The 24,323-nt window shown below is 39.3% G+C and overlaps 1 protein-coding gene across 1 annotated transcript in view; it reads left to right on the forward strand.

The window, feature by feature from the left end:
- The window catches only part of LOC136875651 (cytochrome P450 6k1), a 44,176-nt gene continuing 19,853 nt past the window's right edge, over positions 1-24,323 (forward strand). Inside the window, exons 1-6 of the mRNA XM_068228090.1 lie at positions 1-28; positions 7,962-8,148; positions 12,967-13,155; positions 16,664-16,797; positions 20,357-20,555; positions 23,843-24,018. Coding sequence (XP_068084191.1) covers positions 7,967-8,148; positions 12,967-13,155; positions 16,664-16,797; positions 20,357-20,555; positions 23,843-24,018 — 880 coding nt within the window. The 5' untranslated portion in view covers positions 1-28; positions 7,962-7,966. The remainder of the gene's footprint in view (positions 29-7,961; positions 8,149-12,966; positions 13,156-16,663; positions 16,798-20,356; positions 20,556-23,842; positions 24,019-24,323) is intronic.

Here is a 24,323-nt window from a genome sequence, read left to right on the forward strand (position 1 = left end):
CTGACTCACTTCTTGCTGTCATATTCTCGTAAGTGATTAGATTATTTCTTTACAACTAAAACGTAACTCTGTAACCAGTAATGGCTGTGTATTTTTTAAATGTAAACTATGTCTTCTGTAAGACTAAAAAGGACCTCTTCACACGGAGCTACTGCAAAGAAACTGTGGTAGGCTGGATACCAGGACTGGACGACAAGGCTATCCAAGTTGCCCGTTCTCAACACACGAGCTACGCAGTTTCGAGAGTGGCCACGTGATATATATCTGATTCTAGTAGTGAAGAAGAAGTTATCCTGAACACTGATGTTGGTTGCCGAACAACGGAGCAAGTGATTGATATCATAAACTCCGCTTGCATTCTTCACAAGTCAGTGCGTAAAACAAAAGGTCTGTCATATACTCCACAGCCATTTGACAGTTCTGAAAATCCCACCAACATCACTAAAATACCACAACAGGAGCTCAAACTACATGCTCAAACAAGTAGTGAGAAATTATTTTAGTCAACTACTTTCTCACTCCTCGAGCTTCCCTTCCGTGCCAGTTGGAATGTTGTACATCAACACTTTTCTTTCACCCTATTGATTTTCTTGTAGATAGATAGATATATAGATAGATAGATAATGCGTTTATTGATGGCGAAGTTAGGGTTCAAGGCCCTCTCTTACACGTAACCACTAGACGACTATAAAACAAAGCAAAGAAAAGCAAAGTCACCTCCGTACAGGCCATGAAGGCCCTTAGAGGAGTGGAAGGTAAAGGCCTTCACCATTGTTAACCTCGGCACGTGAAGGGGTAGAGTGGTTAGCTCTACGCCCGGCCGCCTTTGTCCCCAGGAATTAACCTGGCACTCATTTTTGGTGTAGGCTGAGTGAACCTCAGGGCCATATGCACCTCCGGAAGTGGAAATCTCGTTTCTTAAATTATACGACTTCCTGACGGGGATTCGAACCCACTTCCTAACGAGCGAACCGAGCACGCCTTTACCGCCTCGGCCAGGCAGCCCCTACCAGACGACTATACATTTACATAACTTATAATTTTAGATACAAATAAAACAACTAATATTAATAGCATCAGAAATAATAATAATAATAATAATAATAATAATAATAATAATGAAAGAATCCTTAATTTTAAAGTACACAAAATGAAGTACACTTAAGTGATGTAACTACAGTATTCCATTCATTCATTTCATTCATTTCCTTCATTCACTCACTATCCAGCAAGTCAGCAAGTCTACCCAGGAAATGCTCGCGGCAAACCACTTTAAACTTGCGATGAGAAGGATTGTCTCTAATGTTCGCAAGTAGCGAATTCGATAACCTAAACACAGATATTATGAGGGAGCGGTTGTACACATCAGTCCGGTTTACAGGTATGGCAAGAGAGGAGCCAGATCCTGTATTGTGTTCATGATAGGACGAGAGGTAAGAAAAAGATGGAGACAGATAGTCGGGAGTATTAGTGGAAAGTACTTTGTGCAGAAGTGATAGCATGCGAAGTTCACGGCGCTGATGCACTCGAAGCCACGGCAGCTGCTTATAATAAGGTGATATATGAGCATCATATCGAAAATTAAAGATATATCTTACGCAGCTGTTCAGGCTCCGGTCCAGTTTCTCGTTACTGTCGCAGGTTATTTCAGTCAACACTGTGTAACAGTAGTCAAATATAGGAAGTACTTTGTACTTTAAGTCTAACAGAGAATACATTAGCGAACCGTATCAGGGGATATAACCATTTGTGTACTTTATTACATGTGCTTATCACCTGTTAGCTGCCTCTGTGGATCAGCGGTAGAGTGTCGGCCTCCGGATCCCAAGATAGCGGGTTCAAACCCGGCAGAGGTAGTCGGATTTTTGAAGGGCGGTAAAAAGTCCATTCGACACTCCATGTCGTACGATGTCGGCATGTAAAAGACCTCTGATGACACATTTGGTGTTTACCCGACAAAATTCATTAAATCTCAGCCATAGACGCCCAAGAGAGTTTCGGTTTACTCGGTCTGCCATCTAGTGGAGGCCTAGAGTAAAACGGAACGTCGAAATTGACGAACAGACAGCCAGATGGCGTCAAATTGAAATGTCTGCACACGGTAGCTGAGGCCATACGATTATTATTATTATTATTATTATTATTATTATTATTATTATTATTATTATTATTATCACCTGTTGAGTCCAATTCAGGGTCTCAGTCATAATAATTCCTAAGTTAGTCACTGAAGTAAAGTAGGGTATGATTTTATTTTTTAAAATCTTATTGGGGAGATGTCCTGTTGCTTGAGGGAATATAGGTACCGATAATAATAACTTGAGTCTTATTTGGGCTCATTAATAAACTGTTTTTATTTGCATAGTCACTAAGTTGTTGAAGGTCAGAATTTATTTTTGTAATTGCAGTATCAGTCTCACTCGGTTTTGAATGATAGCAAATCTGTACATCATCCGCGTACACTTGCAATTTGCAGAATATAAATAAGAACTTTTGATATATCATTAATTTTGATGATAAATAACAGTGGTCCGAGAACCGACCCCTGAGGGACACCGAGAATCCTATTTCGCCATCCTGAACTCAAATTTCCAACTGTCACACGTTGTCGGCGATTTTCGAGGTAAGATGAAAACTAACGAAGTGATACACTATTAAAATTTAGCTCTCGAAGTTTCTGCAGTAGTAACTGAGGATTGCCAGTGTCGAAGGCACTACTGAGATCTAATAATGCCAGTACAGTCACGTCGCGTTGGTCCATTGCACATCTGATATCATCTGTCACTCGTAGTAAAGCTGTCGCAGTGCTATGTCCTTACTGAAGCCGGATTGAAAGGGATTAAGGAGGGAATGCTTGGTAAGGTATTTAAGCACCTTGTGTGTAATTCATTACGTTTCCGCTTCATTTATTAGGAATGGTTGTGGAATGAAGCATTGTTCTAGAACTGATGCTATAGTTTCACTTCCTTTTTCTTTCTTGTTTACCGAGCGAGTTGGGCGTGCGGTTAAGGGCGCGCAGCTGTGAGCTTGCATTCGGGAGATGGTGGGTTCGAATCCCACTGTCGGCTGTCCTGAAGATGGTTTACCTTGGTTTCCCATTTTCACACCAGACAAATGCAGGGACAGTAGATTAATTAAGGCCACGACCGCTTCCTTCCCACTCTTAGGCCTTTCCTATGCCATCGTCACCATGAAAGCAATCTGTGTCGGTGCGATGTAAAGCAAATTGTATTGTTTCTTGTTCACACTCTTTCTAATAAACAAAATATCGTGTGCTTACCTGTGAATTGGAGCAAATGTGCCCGTGCTTCGCTACTGTATTCTACATTGTATTCGAATTTAGAAGTAAATACTGTACATGTAGTAAATAAAATTGTTTTAAAATTGCATATCTCTTAGCGTTATCCGAGAAACAGCATTGGGAGGTCCCCGTACGTTGTTTCCAATGTAAAGTGTTTGTTACGGATTTGTGACGATAACGACAGGCTCACTTGCCTACTGCCATTCACAATCGACTTGGGAAGTTTACATTATAATTCCAGGCCCCATTGCCTACTGCGCGGTCACAATCGATTTGGGGAGTTTTCGTTACAATGTCAGCCCCCTTTCCTACTTCCAGACATATAACAGTTGAGGAGTTTCTAATATAATGGCCGGCAACTACCCTACCATCAGTCGAAATTGAGTTGTGCAGTTATCATTATAATGTCAGGCCCCTTTTCCTACTGCCAGTCACACCAAGTTGATGAGTTTCCATCAAAACAGCAGGCCACAATGCCTAATGCCAGTCACATTTTAGATGAGGACATTTATATATAATGGCGGGCACCCTTACCTACTGCCAAACGCAACCGGGTAGAGGAGTTTTAAACAAAACTGCATGCTCCCTTGCCTTCTGCAAGTCAAATCGAGAAGTGAACTATTCATTACAATGGTAGGCCTTCCTTACTGATGCCAGTTACACAGGAGTTGGAGAAGGACCCCATTTCTACTGCTAGTCAAAGTCGGTGTGGGGAGTACTGATTACAACAGCAGACACACCCCTTTCTCGATCGCTACAAATCGACATCAGTGAATATATATAGATCGACGACATACGAAGGTACTGTATATGCGTGTTGACAATATTGCAGACCTTCATTTACAGATTAACTGCTGCTAAACGTACGTCATATAGACAAATGATTGTACCATAAGACGCCGGATTTAGTGGCCTAAATGGCTGGTCCTATGAAAGCTCATCTATTCTTGGGTAAGATTGAGTTAGAAACGTTAAACAGGGTAAAGAGTTTGTAAGATTACCTCACATTACATTTCTGATAATTATGTGACAGCTACATACACAGCATTTGGCTCACATATGGCTACTGGGCGGGCCAATTTTCGTGAAGAATTTGATGATTCTATTTTTCCTATAAGTGATTGAAAGTATGAATTATGCATGTGAAAAGTCCAAATTTACTTAACATCGATTAATAGAGAAAAATCAAACTTAAAAGGGATACAGATTCAACAAAATGTCATAAGACCACGGTTGTAGATCATTCCAAATAGAACGGAGATTGTGCAATCCGTTATGTGATAGGACTTCCTGAAAGTCTGCACCATCATTATAATTGCCTCCATAATTCGATATTCTTCGGGGATAAAAAGTGAAAAATTTAAAGATCTTGGAAGTTTTCCTCCGTTACAGGCTAAAACGTATAATTTCGTCAATTTTAAATTTTCTTTTTCGTCTGGTAGATTATGGCGCAATCTAGATTTTGTGCGAGGAGGGAAAAAATTAGGACTTTCAGGAAACTAAACCAAAAAATATGCAGATGGTCATTATTACCCCTTTGTGCGCGTTAAATAAATTATTATGATTACTCCTTAAACGGGTAGCTGTGCGAAAATTTCGCCAAAATAGTCAATGTAGAGCACACAGTCGTTACGATTTTACTTATCTAGATGGATAAGGAATCTGCTCCACGTACAACACCTTTTGGGCTATGTCCGCTGGACTTAACCTGCAAAACTGACCATTCATGATATCTCCCTTATTAATCCTCGTGACGAAAAAATGCACATAAAAAGTTTTAGAGATGGAATTCCATCACGTTTGGTCGATTTCCAGTCAGGTTGGTCTTGTACTCTATATATCGTGGAAGAGTAAAATCACCATTACGGTTCCTTATAAACCACCAATCCATTCTAGAAACATGAAATGCTATTGACCTTTAAAACCTATCTTTGGACAGGTGGATGCTAAATATAAAGTTTGGTTCGAATATCTTCAGTAGTTTTCAAGTTGTAAGAAATACGCTTTACACGCACCCGCTCTTGAGTTTAGTCCGATGGGAACGGTCCGTTAATGATATCTCCCTTATTAATCCTCGTATCGAAGTGATGCACATGAGAAAAAAGGTTTAGAAATTAATTTCCATTAAAGGCAGGTAGATTTCCATTAAGGCAGATTTAAATTAAATTTGGTTGTGTATATTTTGTGGGAGTGCAAAATCTCGCTTTCGGTTTCGTATAAACCCCCAGTCAGTTCAAGGATTTAGAAACAATGTTTGTCCTAAAACCTACCCAAGGACAGGTGGACTATAAATATGAAGTTTGGTGGAAATATATCCAGTAGATTCTAGCACTCGCGTACATACGGAGTAATTAAGGAAGAAAATAATACAGTTAAGAAAGTTGAAATTAATAGAAAATGGATTATAACTGAGGACAGCCGGTAGCGACAAATATGTAAATGCCAAGTGAATGTATTGGAAAATCAAATGCCCTTCAATAAATTATGCTAGTGTGAGTTATGGATATAATAAAGCGGTAACAGAGGAGACATTTAGGCGCAGTGATTCTTAGGTAAACAGATAAGAAGACAACTAATGGTATTATTACCTAATCTATTCGAGGGCGGTTATAACATCCAACGATATTCCGCCAATATCCCCCAGATAGGCCGATTGACGCCCCTCTTGCCTTCTACCCAAGGAACAACCACGAATTTAAAACCATGATAAGGAAAATGGTAATACGTTACTTCCTTGCTGGCAAGTAGTCAGAGACGTTGCCATCATAACCTGTAGGTTCGTTGTCGGTCTGTCGGTCACTCAATGTAGAGCATGATACCCGCAGAAAATAGTAAATTTCTCCGCCATGTGAAGAGTAAGGTAAATTATGAACATAACGAAAGTTGTTTATAATGAAGAGATGTTTCACGTACGGTCCACGGAGTTTACAGAAAATCAATAGTATAAGAGAAAATGGAGGATAACCGTTCTGGTTTTCCTATAAACCCCCGATATATTCAAAGATTTTCAAATGCTATGAATATCTAAATCTTCTCCACGATGAGTATACTCTAAATATGTAGTTTGGTTGAGATCTATCCAGCCGTTTGGACGTGATGGTGGAACAGACAAACAAACAAACAGACAGACAAACAGACAGACACGAAACGTAAAAACCACCGATTCGATCTTGAGTTGACCTAAAACGGATAAATATCTGAAAAATTGGCAAAACAAAAGAAATTACAGACAGCGGACCCCTACAACTTTATTTATATAGATATGTTGTAATAATCTTCCATGTTCATTCAATCACAAGAAAGGCACTGATCACACGTAGTACTGCCGTTACAACACACCTACCACACAGTGACAATAGATACGCATACAAAGAAGACACGCGTCTGCGATGCATTTAATCTGCACTGTGACTTGACATGCACAATCCTTGACTTAGACTAAGCAGAAATATGCGAGGTGAGGCTCCTTAAATAGCCAACTCGTGGAGTTCACTCCATTAATAGTCCTCTTCCAAAGTCAAGTGGATACTCAATTTGTAGCTCTTTACACATTGTATCTACTGAACTATTTTCATTAAAATCCAATCGCACTTCTGGAAATAATTACGGATGCATCTTTGTCTTTAAGAGGATCGTCAAAGGGGCGGGATTTATCCTCCAGAGAATGCAAGCTCTGAGTTAAAAAGTCCCCTGTAGGCATCTGGATCTGTGGAAATTTCCATCGTCGTCAAGAGGCATCATTGAAGTACACCATCTTTAGAGGCCATTAGACAACGTAAATTGTTTCGAGTTTGTTAATCCCTCTTAGGTAGTTTTGATGATCTTATGGTGAATGATGATCATGATGACGATTATTATTATTATTATTATTATTATTATTATTATTATTATTATTATTATTATTATTATTATTATTATTATTATTATTATTATGCTTTCTGACATGTCCATTAACATGGTACTGAATGGTTTCAGTATGGCCATTAATAAAGCACAGGGCCAAACTCTAAACGTTACAGGTCTAGACCTGAGGATTGAATGTTTTTCTAATGGTAAACTCTGTGGACCTGTCACGTGTTACTTTCAAAGAAAATGTATTTGAGTTGGCGCCAGATAGAGAGTCACGTTACGCAGTACATACGGGAGATATTCAATATGTAAGGCTACTCATGCGAAGCCGGCGCGGATCAGCTAGTTATATTTCAAACCCTTCACAAATTGCTGGAATGACACTACAAAAGCGAGTAATTAGAATTACTTCATTTCAACATCTGTAGTGTTATAATAACATTGCCCCTATTCTCACAAAATTTTCAAGAAACACGTTTTTATAGCTTGTGGTTTTCAACGTCGCACTAACACTTTGAAAGTTTTCGGTCGCAAGAATGGGAGAGGGCTAGGAATAAGAAGGAAGCGGCCGTGGCTTTACAAGAAACACAGCTCACATAAAAACTCGCTCCATCTGTTGTTATTAGACATTGATATTCAATTGTACAGTAGTATACAATGAAAATTAGACAATTTTACAAACAACATTAAGTGGAGTCACAACTAGATCGATATGTGGAAGGAATGAGATTGTACTCTATTCTGTACATATGTTGATGTATGCATATTTTTACTGAAGTTGCTCTTAACCTTCTGTTTTTATCTGTTTCAGTACCAATGTTCATAATAGTCTCTCTGCTGGTCTTTATTAACATTGTTCTGCTGTTTCTCTACTCCATATGGACCTACAACTACTGGATGAAGAAGGGTGTACCGTATTCCCACTTCACGTGGGGAAATTTCCTTGACATGATTTTGCTTAGGAGGTCTGTTGCAGACCTCATTTCAGACTTGTACAGGTAAGTAGTTTCCCAATCAATATTATTTACAGACATGATAGTTTTTGGCTTTTTGACATGTCAAACAGAGCGAAGAAAAATTATTTACATTTCCCTGAGACGTTCTTCTCAGAGCAATAGTTAGTGCGATAGGTTTTGTCGAACATGTACAAAAAATTGGTAGTAGGCTGTCACTTTTGTACAGAATAGAGTTTTGAATGTTTCGTAGACTTATTAGAGAAAAGACGTTTCTTTTCGTATATTTTATTCCTTCATCATTCTCTTTTCTCGTTTCAAACCACTTTTGTACGTTTTTGTCGAATCCTAATCAATTTTTTTCTTTTCTGGCATTAAATTTGTTATTCTATACAACTGGCCATGATGTATTCACAACGGCAGCTAATCTCCAACTGAGCACGCGAGTGAACACAGCGCCATCTTATTAACAGAGTATCGTATGGCGTCGCATATTTAGCACAAATGTTGTCTTACTATGAAGCGCTATTTCATGAAAAATAAGTTTCAGATTTTTTGCAGCAGGTAGGCTCTTCTTTTGTCTGTCAATTAAGACATTAAGCGTAACGGTAAGTTAAATATTCTCGGCGTTAATTGGTTAACACCAAGTCTCGTGAGCATCCTCGCGAATCCTGGTATCACGTACATCTGGTTTGCACCAGATTCATGCGCGCAGTGGGCATTTCCTGGTTGACCTATGGTGTTACGGGAAGTAGCCTTGCCGTACCAGGCCCTGTCGGATAATGGTCACTGCGTGAGGGGTACACAAACTGATCATAGTTGTACAGTAATCATATTGGTAGATGTGATTCATTCACAGTACCTGCGGCACTCCGGTAGTGTGTTGACCGTTGGCCATTTATCCCCAGTGTATTACAATCCTTTTTTCATTCCATTTCTATATGGTGTTGGTGGCTCAGGCTATGATGTAATGAACTATGTATTGGGCGAAGGCCTGTTTGGGTTCAATAAATGTAAATGTAAATACTCTCGGAGATATACGCGTTCCACCCAAACACTAAAAGCGTCTTAAAATTTTTCTTTCCATGTACTCGTTATCAAGGAACGTAAATCTACGTAAACATTGTTCTGATAACGTTTCTGAGTTGTTTCATCACTGCATGCCTTTCAGATGTATCTCGTGGGAAGGACAGTTTTACGAACACTTACGTGAAGTCCACATTCACCGATGGTGGCTAATTTCTTCATGGAGCATTTTCAGGAGGAGGCTCATTCTTTGCCGCCAGTCAAACTGATGATTTGATTCAGATATGTTGGTAATATATTTTTAGCGCGGATCGGAGGTCCTGAGAAACTTGTCTATTTTCTAGACCACCTAAATTAGAACAACCTTTAATTAATGGAGTGGGGTGGATGAGTTTCTTTCTTGGGTGTTATACTGAGAAGAAAACCCGACGGATCTCTAGGGAACGCCGTCTATCACAACCATCCAGACACAGATCGCTTTCTCCAGGCAGATTTTCACCACCATCGAGAACAAACCAGGGTATTCACACGACGCTCGCCACGAGCGCAAAACGAATTTGTGAGTCATCAACTATCTGGGAGATGGACACACTCAAGATCATGTTCATGGGTAGTGGTTACAAAGATGTACAGATTTATAGAGACCTGCATCCGCGAGAGGAAGAAACGACCCTCACAGAATGAAGAGCTGGAGGGAACTGCCTACCTTCCTTTCATCCACAATACTACGGACCGAATCGCCAAGATTGTCCGTAAGCTCTGCATAAGAACCATGTTTGGCGCTGACATAAAAACGGATCACTGTTTTGGTAAGAGCAAGGACAAATTGTCCCCACTATTACACCCTGAGGTATACGAAATCCCTTATAGTTGCAGCAAAGTGTACAGTAGCTAAACATGCCGGTCCACTGGTACTCGCATCAAGGAACAGCAAAGAAAATTCGGTCTCAACCAGCAGGACAAGTTAGCAATAGCTGAGCACGCCCAGTCGTCGGGTCATGATGACGTGTTCCATGATATATCAGCTCTCATCCACATAAAACACAACAGGTCTAGGACCATACGGAAAGCAGTGGAAATATACAAAAATTCCAATAATTTCAACTCATTGCTCATATAGAGCACCTACTACCTGAGAACATCAAATCCAGAGGCTATCAATTCAGCAATACGTGGTTTCCAGACATTAAAGATTTAGGAAAGTAGTTCTTTTCCCTGTTATTGATTGTCCTGCTTTGTTTCTGAATAGTTCCAAATTCGTATTCTTCTTATTCGGCCTACGAGAAGGTTCACTCAGTTTCTTATATATTCACCATCTGTGTTCACCTGTTAGTAGCCCGGCTCCATGGCTAAATGGTTAGCGAGCTGGCCTTTGGTCACAGGGGCCATAGGTTCGATTCTCGGGAGGGTCGGGAAATTTAATCATAATTGCTTAATTCCGCTGGCAAGGGGCATGTGTCATCTTCATCATCATTTCATCATCACGACACGCTGGTCATCTATGGGCGTTAATTCAAAAGACTTGCACTTGGCAAGCCAAACATGTCCTCGGACACTCACAGCATTTAATTTTTTTACCTGCTAGTGAATTCATTCCTACTCCTTTTTTATTCTTCCCTCTTCAACTTCTTTAATCTATGTACTTCTTCGCCTCCTCCTGTACATTTTTATTTTTCACCCAATTTCCTCGTTGTCTTTCACTGAACTTAATTTTATTTATTTTTTCCATTATTCTCCTTCTTCTCATCGTCTTTGATTAGTCTGATGACCTTGCTGTTTATTTCGAAATACCCAGACGCATTGGACACGAAACATTTTACTTAGATCTAAGATGGCGTCGCCACGCAAAGCTGACGCACAGTGAGTCATCCGGTAACGAACGACAGTACCATTTACAGTACACCATCGGTCAGAAATTTTCAATTTCCAACCATCGTTGATAGAGAAAGTCATGAACAGACGTATTTCTCTTCTAAAGATGCGAAAAAAGCCTCCACGAAACGTGCAGAATTTCTATTTCATTTGACATAGAAAAATCCTAATTGATTGGCAGGTCTATTAACACAGGCCGCGAAAGCCTCAGTCTTAATACTATTTTAAAGTATGAAGGCTTTCACGGCCCGTGTCAATATAATAAAAATCTTCCGGGCTATTATGCCGTGGTCCACTCCTCTCGCTTCTTCCAGATGTTTCGACTACTGCTGCGACAGTCATCTTCTGTGGCGTCGTGTAGAACGCTCTCCTGTATATTTACCTTCGAGGGACAGATTTAGATCAGATATTATAAAGCCTTTATGGTCTATGGCGAAGTTTGGTTCCCGTCTCTCTCTTACACTTAACGACATGTACACTCAACCGCCCGAAATTTGTCTACTAGAGCCACTAATCAGGGTAAACCTGTACAGTACTGGCCATGAAACGGAAGCATATCTGACTTGTAGACAGACATCACTGAGATCTAGATCGACGCATGCCACATAAACGACAAATAGTGCAGGAAATTATTTCTAGAAGCTAAAGGAGCAGCTATCTTTCCGACAAACCGGTTAATAACATACCTGACTGCTAAGTGGAGGTTATGCAACCTGTTTCGACAATGGGATGTACTAGCTTATTTAGTAGAAGCGCTGCATATGGGCGATAGGGTGTAACGTGCAATGGTTCAGATCCATCAAATGCCCGCTGCGCTTTGTTTTGAATCGCTAACTAGAACAATTTTAGACACAGTTGCTCTTTTGGAATTCACTAACAATATTAATGGGGAACAGTTATCGCAATTCCCTCACTTCCTTTCTTTCCTTAGGTAAGAATGTAATTATAGAGAGAGACGGCAATTTTTTTATTTTTTATTTTTGTTGTTATCTACTTGTGCTTAACAAGATATATTATTTTATAGTTTAATGCACTAGACATGTTAGTTCCTTGTTGAATTACGCATGAAATATATGACTTCGTCTTTGATTCCTATAACTGACAACAATAGACAGATAACGAGGACTGCTGTATTTTAATAGAAGTATTTTGTTATGCACCACCTTTCATTTTCACTGATTGTCTTTCCTAAACATTACCTAAAACTTCTAGAACTTAAACTGGGAATGGACTGTCGTAACTCTAGTTCATTGAGAAAATACTACTGTTCGATATACATATACACCTTCGATCCACAATCTTAGGTTCAATTCCACTGATAAGAAAACCATCAGCTATCTTGAGAACAAATGTGGTGAAATGTCACAATATATATGTATGTAGGTACAGTATGTACCGTACGCGCACCTTTTAGTGATACATGCACACCCTAGTGCTGAATAGGTCGACCTCGGTTATCTTCGAGATTCGTATTGACAACATTTGAAACACAAACTATGAATCGCTTGTGCCTCGCTGTGCGACATCTGGCGTACACTTTACGTACTAGTACCGTTGTTGTTTACACAGCAAAGCCAAACTATAGAATTCATGCTAGGAACAAGATTCCCATCCAGAAATGTTATATAATGTTAAATAATGTATGTGTGTGACACAGTTGTTGGTGTAGATAATAAATGTTTAGAAAATTCGTATCGATCGATCATATTATCGATTCAATTCATATTTCATTTCCATTCAGTTGGCAGTATAACCGGAACAGGGAGAGCTCCCTCCTTACTCCTCAACCCCGTACAAAGTAGTATCGCTAAAAGGTACGTGAACTGTATGTATGTATGTATGTATGTATGTATGTATGTATGTATGTATGTATGTATGTATGTATGTATGTATGTATGTATGTATGTATGTATGTATGTATGTATGTATGCGTGCGTTTATTTTCTAATTCGTGCTTACTTTCAGGACTGGATATGGTTTTCCTTTATTGGGGTACTTTGAATTTTGTACTCCTGCGCTGCTGATTCGAGATCCAAAGTTAGTAAAAAAGGTTCTTGTTACCGACTTCCATTGCTTCGAGGAAACTGGGTACGGAATGGATGTGAAGTTGGATCCTCTGTTAGCGCGAAATCCCTTCGCACTCTGTGGAAAATTGTGAGTAATCATCAGATTAACCCTATAAAATCAGACTAAATACAGTTAAAATTTAGTGTATTGAAATGTGCTGACATTTGGATTTTTAACTCCGGAACTAAATATCCGATCCGAATGATTGAGGTAACGTGAAATTTGGACTATATTTTAATCCTATTTGTAGTGTTGTGCAATACCGTTCTATTGTCTGCCATTCGAATGCCCTGTTGTGCGATGTTCTTAATTTGGTCGATTCCGTGGTGTCTCGAGTTTTCAACCATCCCCTGCAGGATACATTTTTCACATTGATCCTCACTAATAGTGGGCCCGAAATATCCCGCAATTCTTTTGCTTCACTTTGGAATTCAGGTGCATCTGCAGCTCATCAGGTAGGCCTATCGACTGAATGGTTCTCTTGGCAGTCCATGGAAATCTTAGCATACACATCCAACAGAACATTTCGAAGGCATTCATACTTTGCATAGTGAAGATGGATGTTCATCAGCGTCCAACATTCGCATGCGTACAGGTAGTTTGCTGACCAGGCGCATTTTTGTGACTATGGCAATATACTACCATATTCTTGTAATTTCAAATTCTCACATGTTTCGTATTTCCGAACCGGTTTGACCTGTTGATGATCATTACCTTGGTCTTTTCTCTATTAGTAAGTAAGCCTACTTCATTGCTTACCATTTCGACTCTGTGAAGGAGACAGCATTTCGACTTCATAGGAAGCTATTAATGTGGTGTCATCAGTGTACCTCAGGTTATTATTAATTCTTCCACCTATTTTGATACCACCCTGCCAGTTTTCAGTTGTTTTCCTTAATCTCCACATATGTTGAATAAGATAGGTCTTAGTGCACGGTCTTGACGGACGCCTTTTCCTATCGTATTAAGTTGACCAGTTGGAGTGGAGTTTCCATTTCAATCAATAGCATCCACATTTTATGCCAATGCACGCAGTCAAATGCTTTCTTATAATCGACGATGCAGATAAATGCCCGAACGTTGAATTCTCTGCATTTTTCAATTACTTTTAGGATATTCGGAATCTGTTCAAGAGTTCTTTTTCCTGGCACGAATTAAGTATGCTCTAGTGGTATTTGTGTCAGAAAATACGCTTTGATTCCTTTATGATTATATGATTGTGATTATGTTATTAGCATGGGATACCAAGGCTAGTGTTTTGTAGCTTTAGAAATTGCTCCGGCGTTTTTTTTGTGAACTGGAATGTAGATTGAATTTGTCCAATCAGACGGCTTACTAGTTTTTCTGGTTTCTTTACTGATTGGGTGCAAGATTTCTACTGCCGTATTATCGAGACTATTGATCATTTTATTACAATACTCTCTTCTCATGCAGCCTTGAACGGTTTCAGCTTCCGAAGGGCTATTTGAACATATTTTTGTATTTTTAGTTCATTATCTGTGTATTTCATCATCATTGGTTTATCCATCTTATTTGATTTTCTTTCGTAGATTTATGGTTATCCATGTTTCATCTCTGATCCATGGTTTAGGTTTACTACATGATAAATTCTTTGAAACTAACGATGCCTGATTTAATATGTGTCCGGTATGTGTCCAGTTAGCATCACTACCTTCGTGAGATATTTTGGCAACTTTCACTGAAGACTTCCACCTTAAATTGATGAGGATTTAGTCTATCCGATTACAGGACTTCTCTCGAGATGAACGCCATGTGTAAGAATTCAGACTTGGTTATGAAGAGATTGTTGCCTGCCTAGTAATTGATTAAGAGTCGACCTCTGCTAGTCCGCATTACAAGGCCAAATTTCCCGGCAACACTGAGCAAATTATTATCTGTAGCTGTGTTCACAACATTTAGCATCGCCAGACATTACCGTTATTTCTCGTACTCCTTGTTTCCTGATTGTTTCTTCCAGGCTTTATAACATAATTTTCTTTTACGTGAGCGGAAGGTTTGGGAAGGGGAAGATAGAAGAGGGCACTCATCGCACTCCAACGTAGTGTAGTTCATTCCTAGAATTTTAACAATGACACTCAGCAGTTTTGCAACGTATTGTAACAGGAACGCCCGTACTTCAGTTCAGTGGAGAGCTTGGATTGATGCCAGGGCGTGTACTGTCCATGCTCAGAGAGTCAGAGAGAGATGGGTAGTATAATAAGTTATTTTCAAGTTAAAACTTGTGTTTATTTAAAAATCGACAAATTATATCACCTTTTACAGACGAACAGTTGAGATTTTGAATGCCCAGGTAGAGGTAGGGAGATACGTCGTCCCTCGGCGTTGGCGTCGGTGATGTCCCACGTTGTCGAACTCCTTACCCCTCACCATAGAACTCTTCTCAGCACCATTGCACCACGTTATCCCACGGCGGTTGACGACCTTCGAATTTCGGATGAGACTCGAACGTAGGAGTCTGACGTCTGTTGATGTCTGCGTGCAGCGGGGAATATTCAATTAACTTTTATTCCACCGAAATCCCATGAAGGGAGTAGATAAATGTGTGGACTTCGCACAGAATGTCAATGGAATCTGATACGACACTTCTCTACCGCACTGCACTAAAGATCGTTACACGACATTATTCGAAAAATTCGCAAGTTGCATAGTTAGTAGGGTTGGACGCGAACACTTCGAATAAATTCAAATAAATTCAGTATCACAGTTTTTGACGATGAGAAAAATTAGCACAGTTCAAATTGTGAAAGTAATTATCGTCTGATACACTCGTCGACGAACTTGAAATTAATGGGGTAACACCATTATCTGGAGCCTTCTGTGCCTTTAAGGTTCAGTCTTACGAAATGAAGTGAACACCATTACTTTAGCACAGTCCAATGAAAAGAAATAAATTAAGTCACTAGGATACAGTCTTACATAATGCTTGAACACGATAACCTCCAGGTTATTTTCTCCTTCTCCTTCTCCTTCTCCTTCTTCTTCTTCTTCTTCTTCTTCTTCTTATGTTTATTATTATTCTATACCGTGATACAATTTAAGGATTTAAGTTTCAAAGGAAGCTTTAATAATAATAATAATAATAATAATAATAATAATAATAATAATAATAATAATAATAATAATAATAATAATAATAATAATAATAATAATAATAATAATAATAATAATAATAGTAACAATAATAAATAACAAGGGTTGCGTGAAAGTCCAAATTTTATAAATGTTCCCTGCCTCTTTCCTGTCAGATAGAACTTAGATAACTCTTGTTCTTTGTTGTCCACTCCGATGTACGATTTTAGAACTATTTCAGTTCCTACCGTTGCAAGGCCCTTCTATTCCTTTGCAAGATATCCAAAGTTTTAAAAGATTTATAATTGGGTGACTTTGATTTTTAGCCACTTAGAGCTACAATTATCCTCACCATCACCACCACGTTGGTGTACAGACTTACCATATTTTAACGTACTTTTTGTCAAGTTCATCCTAAAATATAATACAGACAGTGCTTAGATTCTACACCGGTTTTATTCCGGTGTTTGTCTGATCTTGAAATAACTCGATGTAATTGTTTCAGGTGGAGAGCAGTTAGATCCTTGCTGACGCCAGGTTTTACTCTCTACAAAGTAAAGAATCAGTTCCCTTTGATGGCAGTGGAGTGTAGGGAAATGATTCACTATTTGGAGACTGAAGCTCCAAAATATCGACCAGGTTAGTGTATTAACTTTTTCTTGAAACACCTTTTGTCGACAACTGATAACGTACACAAAATATTTATATCTGTGCTAATATTTCGAAAATAGTTTTATGTGCAATGGAAAACAATAATTCTTACATAATAACAGGCTTTTTCCAGTCGTAATTAGGTAAAAGGTTGTACATTATCCTGAGAAATGTTGGGTTCGATTTGTTATACACATGACCCTCGTATTAACGTTAAAACAAATTAAGGACATTGCTCACTCCTAAAATTATAGTATCAATCCATTACGGTAACATTTAACTGTTATATACAACAAATTGCTTGAAGATACACAGAACGCTTCTGTCCTGAGAATTTTCAAAACTAAAATAACGAAGAACCTAGTGCAGGATTAATAATTCCCAATAACTCCTTGAAGCATGGTGGTATGAAACATAGACCACCTTTTCAATTCATTCTGGAGACGTGGCATGATGGTAAATTTCTACTACCACCACATAGTGCTGTTCTGCTAGTTCTCTGCTTTGCGGATGGAGTGAACGCTATGATCCGTTCTTCTTATCGGTTGCATAAGAGTGTTTGTACTTCAAAGAAATGAGAATCGGATCGTCACCCATTTGTTATCGGATTGTGGCTGTAAAAACCTACATTTGTGCAGTTTATTTCAGCTGAGCATTTCACTACATATTAGAGCTAAGGTATATGACAATCACTTTACTGTGCGTTTGAACGTTCATGTTCCTCGCTTGGGAATAATGGGTGGTATGTTTTATTTACCACGATCCCTTTACCACACAAACATGGACCGTGAATGCTATAACCAAACTTACCCATATAACGCTGTGATGGATGTTATTTCATTTAGTATTATTTCCACTTGCTCGTGAGTTTGTTAGCCTCCGTTCTCTAATGACAATTTCGATCGGAATTTCAGATAATTTCGCTTGAAGGACCGAATGGCGAAGCTAAAAACAGCGAAATAGAGACAATTTTGTGTGAGGTTCCATCTGATGAAGAGTCTATATTGGATAACAAGTTCCATTGTGCCTCAGTAAAAACAAAACATGTTTCCAGGATTTTCATAAACTTTAGGACAGCGTTGCTGGTAATTAGTGAAGCAATGTTATTTTTCTGTAAGGAAGTTTTTGTTTGTTATGATATTTTATTTGTGTGTTTTGTTTTTCCTTTTTTTGTAATAAATGAACATAATTTTATCAAATTCATAATTGTATTAATTTTCACCATGGTTTCGAACAGGAGAAATAATAGTAAAATGTGGTATATTTGTAATTTTTAGCATATATATAGGTTGAAAGTTTTAGAGACCTACTGGCATGGTGGTATGCTATATATACCACCTCATACCACCCACACCAAAACACTAAGAGTTTCAAAATCACTCTTATGATACTATTTTAAGCACATATAGAAGAAATAAACATGTTATGGACATTTTCATTACAAATAGATATATTGTGCTTCAAAGAGATAATTGCGACTGTTGTGTTAACCATTTTATGTTATTTGTTTTATGATGATGTTCATTTTTAAGTACTTTTTATGTTCTTGTGGTGTATATGAACACTGTTAAATTCGCAATCTCTTAAAATGATTTTAAAAGTATATAAACAGTTCTGCACCTATATAACCCTGTGTTTAGATGCTTTGGTAAATAAATTAAAAAGGTATGTTATAATAAGAATGCCATTTGTGGAATGTCATTTAAGGATAATAATAGTTAAATGCTGTACACGGGAGTGAGTGCAGGTTAGGATGCGGCGCATTCATAGGAAGAATTGCTATATATATATACGGCTAAATTATTTAAAATTGATGTGTTTATGTTAAACCACATTCTGAACCAATATTCATATACGAAGTAAGGCATACATCTCGGTGATTTTCAACAACATTCGTCAAGAAGAAGTAAGCCATTCATTTCAATATCGACTCAGTTAATGTAAAGTTTCAGTCTGTCGAAGCACGAAGTACGTTATTTATAACACCATAACATAAAGAGACATTAATGCCACAATGACACGTTTCGTTCTACAGGAACATCCTCAGATTCCGCCAAATCACATTTAAACATTGAGGATGTGCTGCGTAAACTTGTCAGAGATTATGAATGGTTGATATTATGGGGAAGCATAAAAAACCGTATGGATATTAAATTCGTTAACAACAAATCAATACGTAGATTTGACATTGTATTCTGTACCTAATACAGCTCTGGTTTTGCACTTCTGTTAACTGAAGTGTCAGTGCATTGGCCGAGATTATTGGCCTTGATTCCCTCGTTCGTATCTTGCCAAACACGATTTACTGGGAGGTAAGAGAACGACAGATGGGGCTGACATTGTTCAGCGGAGAGAGAGAGAGAGAGAGAAGTCTAAAAGCATACATATTAAGTCTTATAGCCGCTATCTTGTTCCAGGTTTAACTCCAAGTCCTGGGAGGTTAAGTTAGGTTAACGCGTGCAGTTAGCCCGGGTATCGAACTTGAAGTCTAAAAGCATACGGTACGTATTAAGCCTTATAGCCGCCATCTTGTTCCAAGTTTAACTCCAAGTCCTGGGAGGTTAAGTTAGGTTAACGCGTGGTCGGCGTATCGTGAGGCCTGCAGTTAGCCCGGGTAACGAACTTCAAGTCTGTTAGATTGAGCTTCTTCTGTTATGCGGTTAGCCCGTTTATGTTGATCTTTGAGTCTTTTATGTTAAAGCTTGTACTCTTAGGCTTCGAACGAGGGTCTTAGGCCCTTAAGCCTTTGGTCGAACCCGTGGGCTGTAAGGTTAAGCTTGAACGCGTAACCAGCATAAGGTCACGTAAGGTTAAAAGCACTCTCTTAGCCAACCGCTCTAGTAAGGTCATGTGGGTTAAGCATGTACTCTAAGTCAGCACAGTCAATGAGGTGGAGGCCTCGTTCAAGGGGTCTGTGGTGGCAGTGGCGGCCGAACTCTCACAAATCTACTGTTCTGTGTCTCGAGTTGAGGAAATTCTGGCACCCCACGGTCAAGGAATGTAAATATAGCCGGACAGCTAGGCTTCAAAAGCGTGCCGGTCGTTAACGAGGAAATTGCAAGAACTCTGAGTAAATTCAAAATATCTTATTCATATATTTATAGTACTAATTCGATGGATGAAGATATCCGTATCAATAGACTTTGGTTATGTGATCACGGGAGGCCCATGGAGGAATATAGGTTACCTAATAAAATAATGGTCTCGGTCATGGAGGGAAAGAGAAGCAGAGGAAGACAAGGCAAGACGACGATGCTTCGACTCAGCTTTCAATCAGCTAATGGTAAGAGTTGTGGAACTAAACAAGGCCGCGAAGCTAACCGCAAGTATAGAATTGTGAAAACACCTAAATTAATAGTTCATAGAAGTTAGCAGGCTGTATGCTGAAAGTTATAACAGCTTTTAATGAACGTGTATGTATGGTGCATGATTACAATTGCCACTTCAAGTTCCCGTGCGTATGTCTGCAATCTCCTGTTGTGTAACATTTTGTTTTAAGGAAGTAGAAAAACCATACAGTAAACCTGACATTTTTGTGTTATTTCAGGAGGTGTAGAAGTGAAGTCATTACTCAGGAAATTTTCGGTCGACGTTGTTGTGCGATGCGCATTTGGTGTGCATGGCAATTCTTTTAGTGATCCTGAGGCTGTGTTTTTTAAGATTGGAGAATCCTTTAATGAACATGGGTCATGGAAACAAATCAGACTGATTCTGTACAATTCGCTTCCAAAAATCTTACGAAGTAGGTGAGTAATTGGTTTGTAAAGATGTTTAAGTCTCAAACTAATATTGAATATATTTTCGTATTTCTTATTACGGAATCGTATAAACCCCTATTAATTCTTCATAGAGGAAATGTTGTGCGGTCAAATTCTTCGGCTGAATGGTCAACATTGAGGCCTTCGGTTCAGAGGATCCGGGGTTCGATTATCGGCGAGGTTGGGGATTTTAATCGCATCTGATTAATTCTTCTGGCTCGGGGACTGGGTGTTTGTCCCAACAGTTTCCTCTTCACATTCAGAAAACACACCACACTACCAATCTCCACAGAAACATGCAATACTGACGTCAGGAAGGGCATGCAGTCGTAAAACAGGGCTAAATACACATATGTCAGGCTGACTGGCTCAGACGGTTGAGGCGCTGGCTTTCTGACCCCAACTTGGCAGGTTCGATCCTGGCTCAGTCCGGTGGTATTTGAAGGTGCTCAAATACGACAGCCTCATGTCGGTAGATTTAATGGCACGTAAAAGAAGCCCTGCGGGACTAAATTCAGGCACCTCGGCGTCTCCGAAAACCATAAAAGGGTAGTTAGTGTGATGTAAAGCAAACAAAATTATTATTATTAGTACACATATACTATGCAGTTCGCACTCGTGATCCCACAAGTGTGGGAATAAAAATAAGAAGAAGAAGAATAGAGGAAATGTGCGCCAGGTATGTTTCTTTGCTGCGGTTCCACGCTAGTAACAGCAGTTATGTTGGTAACACGAATACATGCTTGTAGCTTATGGGCTGTAGTATTGTTCTATTGAAAGAAGAAAAGCATTCAATTTCGTCTGCATTCAGTTGAACAAAGAAATCGATAAATTATCTCAGAAAAATAAATATCCTAATTCACGGAACTATCAAGTATTATCGGCCCAATTATTCACGCTCGTGAATTGGCAACGCACACACCGATTTCCTATGAATGTAATGGTGTTTTCTCTTATTGCAATGGGATTTTATGAAGACGAAATCCATGCTGGTCCGCAGCATTCGTTATAAATAGGCCAGAAAACATGTCTTGGTATAAAATTTTTCCATGCGCTGTCCGGGTACTATTTTGAACGTTTGCTTTTGGGATTTGTATTACCAGTTAATTATGTGTGAAGTGATTTTTTAGATTCTTTTATTGTGATGCTGATTGATAATTTACGAACTTTTTGTTTACGATTCTTTACGTCGCACCGACACAGATAGAGGTCTTATGGTGACGATGGGATAGCAAAGGGCTAGTAGTGGGAAGGAAGCGTTCGTGGCCGTAATTAATGCACAAACCCAGCATATGCCTTGTATGGAAATAGAAAACCACGAAAACCACCTTAAGAGCTGCCAACAGTGGGGTTCGAACCCACTATCTCCCGAATGCAAGCTGAAAGCTATGTGACCCCAACCATCCAGCCACTCGCTCGGTTTTTACGAACTATTTTGTAGCTTTAGATTTATTTTTGTGTGTTTAATGATTAGTTTCAGTTTTATATTATTTTGTTTCGGGTGGAACTTTGTCGTTGTGGCAGCCCAGATTGTCTGGCAAGTAATATTTTCAATAATAAAGTGATTCACACGTAGCGCTATCGATATGATGTACACTATTCCAACTGTCATTGCGGCTGTCGCCGATATATTTACGTAAAGATATTGATGTCCGTCTCTGTGGTGTACTGGTTAGTGTGATTAGCTGCCACCCCCGGAGGCTCGGGTTCGATTCCCGGCTCTGCCACGAAATTTGAAAAGTGGTACAAGGGCTGGAACGGGGTGCACTCAGTCTCGGGAGGTCAACTGAGTACAGGGGGGTTCTTTCCCTCCTCAGCCATCCTCGAAGTGATTTTCCGTGGTTTCCCACTTCTCCTTCAGGCAAATGCCGGGATGGTACCTTACTTAAGGCCACGGCCTTCACATGTTTCTTTGTCTATCCCTTCCAATCTTCCCATCCCCCGACACGGCCCCTGTTCAGCTTAGCAGGTGAGGCAGCCTGGGCGAGGTACTGGCCATTATCCCCAGTTGTATCCCCCGACCCAAAGTCTGAAGATCCAGGACAGGTGGTAGAGGTGGGATCCCTCGCTGAGTCCGAGAGAAAAACCAACCCTGGAGGGTAAACAGATTAAGAAGATGAAGAAAGATATTGATCCTTAACTGCGTTCAACACGCTAAGTGCAGATTGTATTGCGGGCTACGGTAAGCCTCCGCCAGTAATTGAGGAGCTTTCTTGCAAATACCACTTGTCATTTTTTTTACACATTTTTGATTTTGTGTTAAAAGTTCTCGTTAGAATAACGTAATCGTGCTTCAGTATAAAACCGAGCAAAAACTATTACAGTCATGCCCAATTTAGATTTGAAAACACGCGTGCATGTCGTTCTAATAAGAATTTTTAACACATAAGCAAAACATGTTAAAAATGACTTGAGTACTCTTTGCAAGAAAGTTCCTCACTTAATCGAGTGATCATTTAATGATTTGATTTTAGGATTACTGATAGTTGACTGAAATTGGAGACCTATCAATGCAGGTAATTCTGGAGAGAATAAAATAAAATTATTTCGGTCCAGTAGGGCGTACGGACGAACTGGACAAAGCAGTTTTTAGTAAACTCTTTTAGCATTTAGGTAAGTGAAACCATGCCTCGTTCGTGAAGATATCTATATAAATTTAGGGATCTCTGAAACCGTTCATAATTCAGCAACACCTTTGCGTGATCAGTTTATTTTAATTCTTCAACCACGTAGTTTTATAAGGGGGGCAATCGAAGCTCTTTGCTTACAGATTCATTTACTGTCCACTTAGAGATTCCGAACTCTTGTGTTCATTTTTTCACATAGGACTAAAATGTACATTCGTTGTCTGTTTTCAAATCTCATACGTGTTTCTAGAGAGAAAAATGGAATGAAATGGCGTATGGCTCTTAGTGCTGGGTGTGTCCGAGGACATGTCCGGCTCGCCTTGTGCAGGTCTTTACATTTGACGCCGTAGGCGACCTGCGCGTCTTAATGAGGATGAAATGACTATGAAGACAACACATACACCCAGCTCCAGTGCCAGCAAAATTAGCCAATGATGGTTAAAATTCCCGACCCTGCCGGGAATGGATCCCCTCTGACCAAAGGCCTGCACGCTAATTTCTAGAGATAATTTACCTTGAATAGACAGTTTTATGAAGGACTCTGAGGAAACAATAGTTAAATTAACATGGAATTATAACCTTATTTTACAGCAGCAGTGTTTAATATTTCTTGTTAGTTGTCTGGTGCTATCTCGTGTCTTGTTCCAGTTTTTGGGACATAAATGCACAGTACTTTTTCCTGCAACTCATCAAGGAGATCATCCTGTACCGAGAGAGAAACAGAGTTTTCCGGAATGATTACCTTCATATGTTGATGCATATTAAACGTATGGGAACCATCGTGAAAGGGAGAAATATAATTCGAGTCGGTGATGTCGATATAGGTAAGTAACACTCAGACAACTAATACTGATGACTTACTCTGCCATATGAAGTGTTTAGAACAACGAGGCTACGCAGCACTGGCGAGGATGGACATTATTAATACAGATTTAGAACATCATTTCCTGCAGTTTTACGTTTCGACTCCACGAAAATACATAGGATAGGCCACGTTCAAATCTTTTCTGATTCCTGTTTTATTATTTGTATTAATTTAAGACTTCTATGAGCTGGAAAGTTACGTGACATTCTCCGTTTCTTGTCTCTTTCGTCAGGATTTCTTCGTTCTCCAGCATGCTATACCTCG

The sequence above is a fragment of the Anabrus simplex genome, chromosome 6 (assembly GCF_040414725.1).
Source record: "Anabrus simplex isolate iqAnaSimp1 chromosome 6, ASM4041472v1, whole genome shotgun sequence".
In the NCBI taxonomy this organism is placed as follows: domain Eukaryota; kingdom Metazoa; phylum Arthropoda; class Insecta; order Orthoptera; family Tettigoniidae; genus Anabrus; species Anabrus simplex.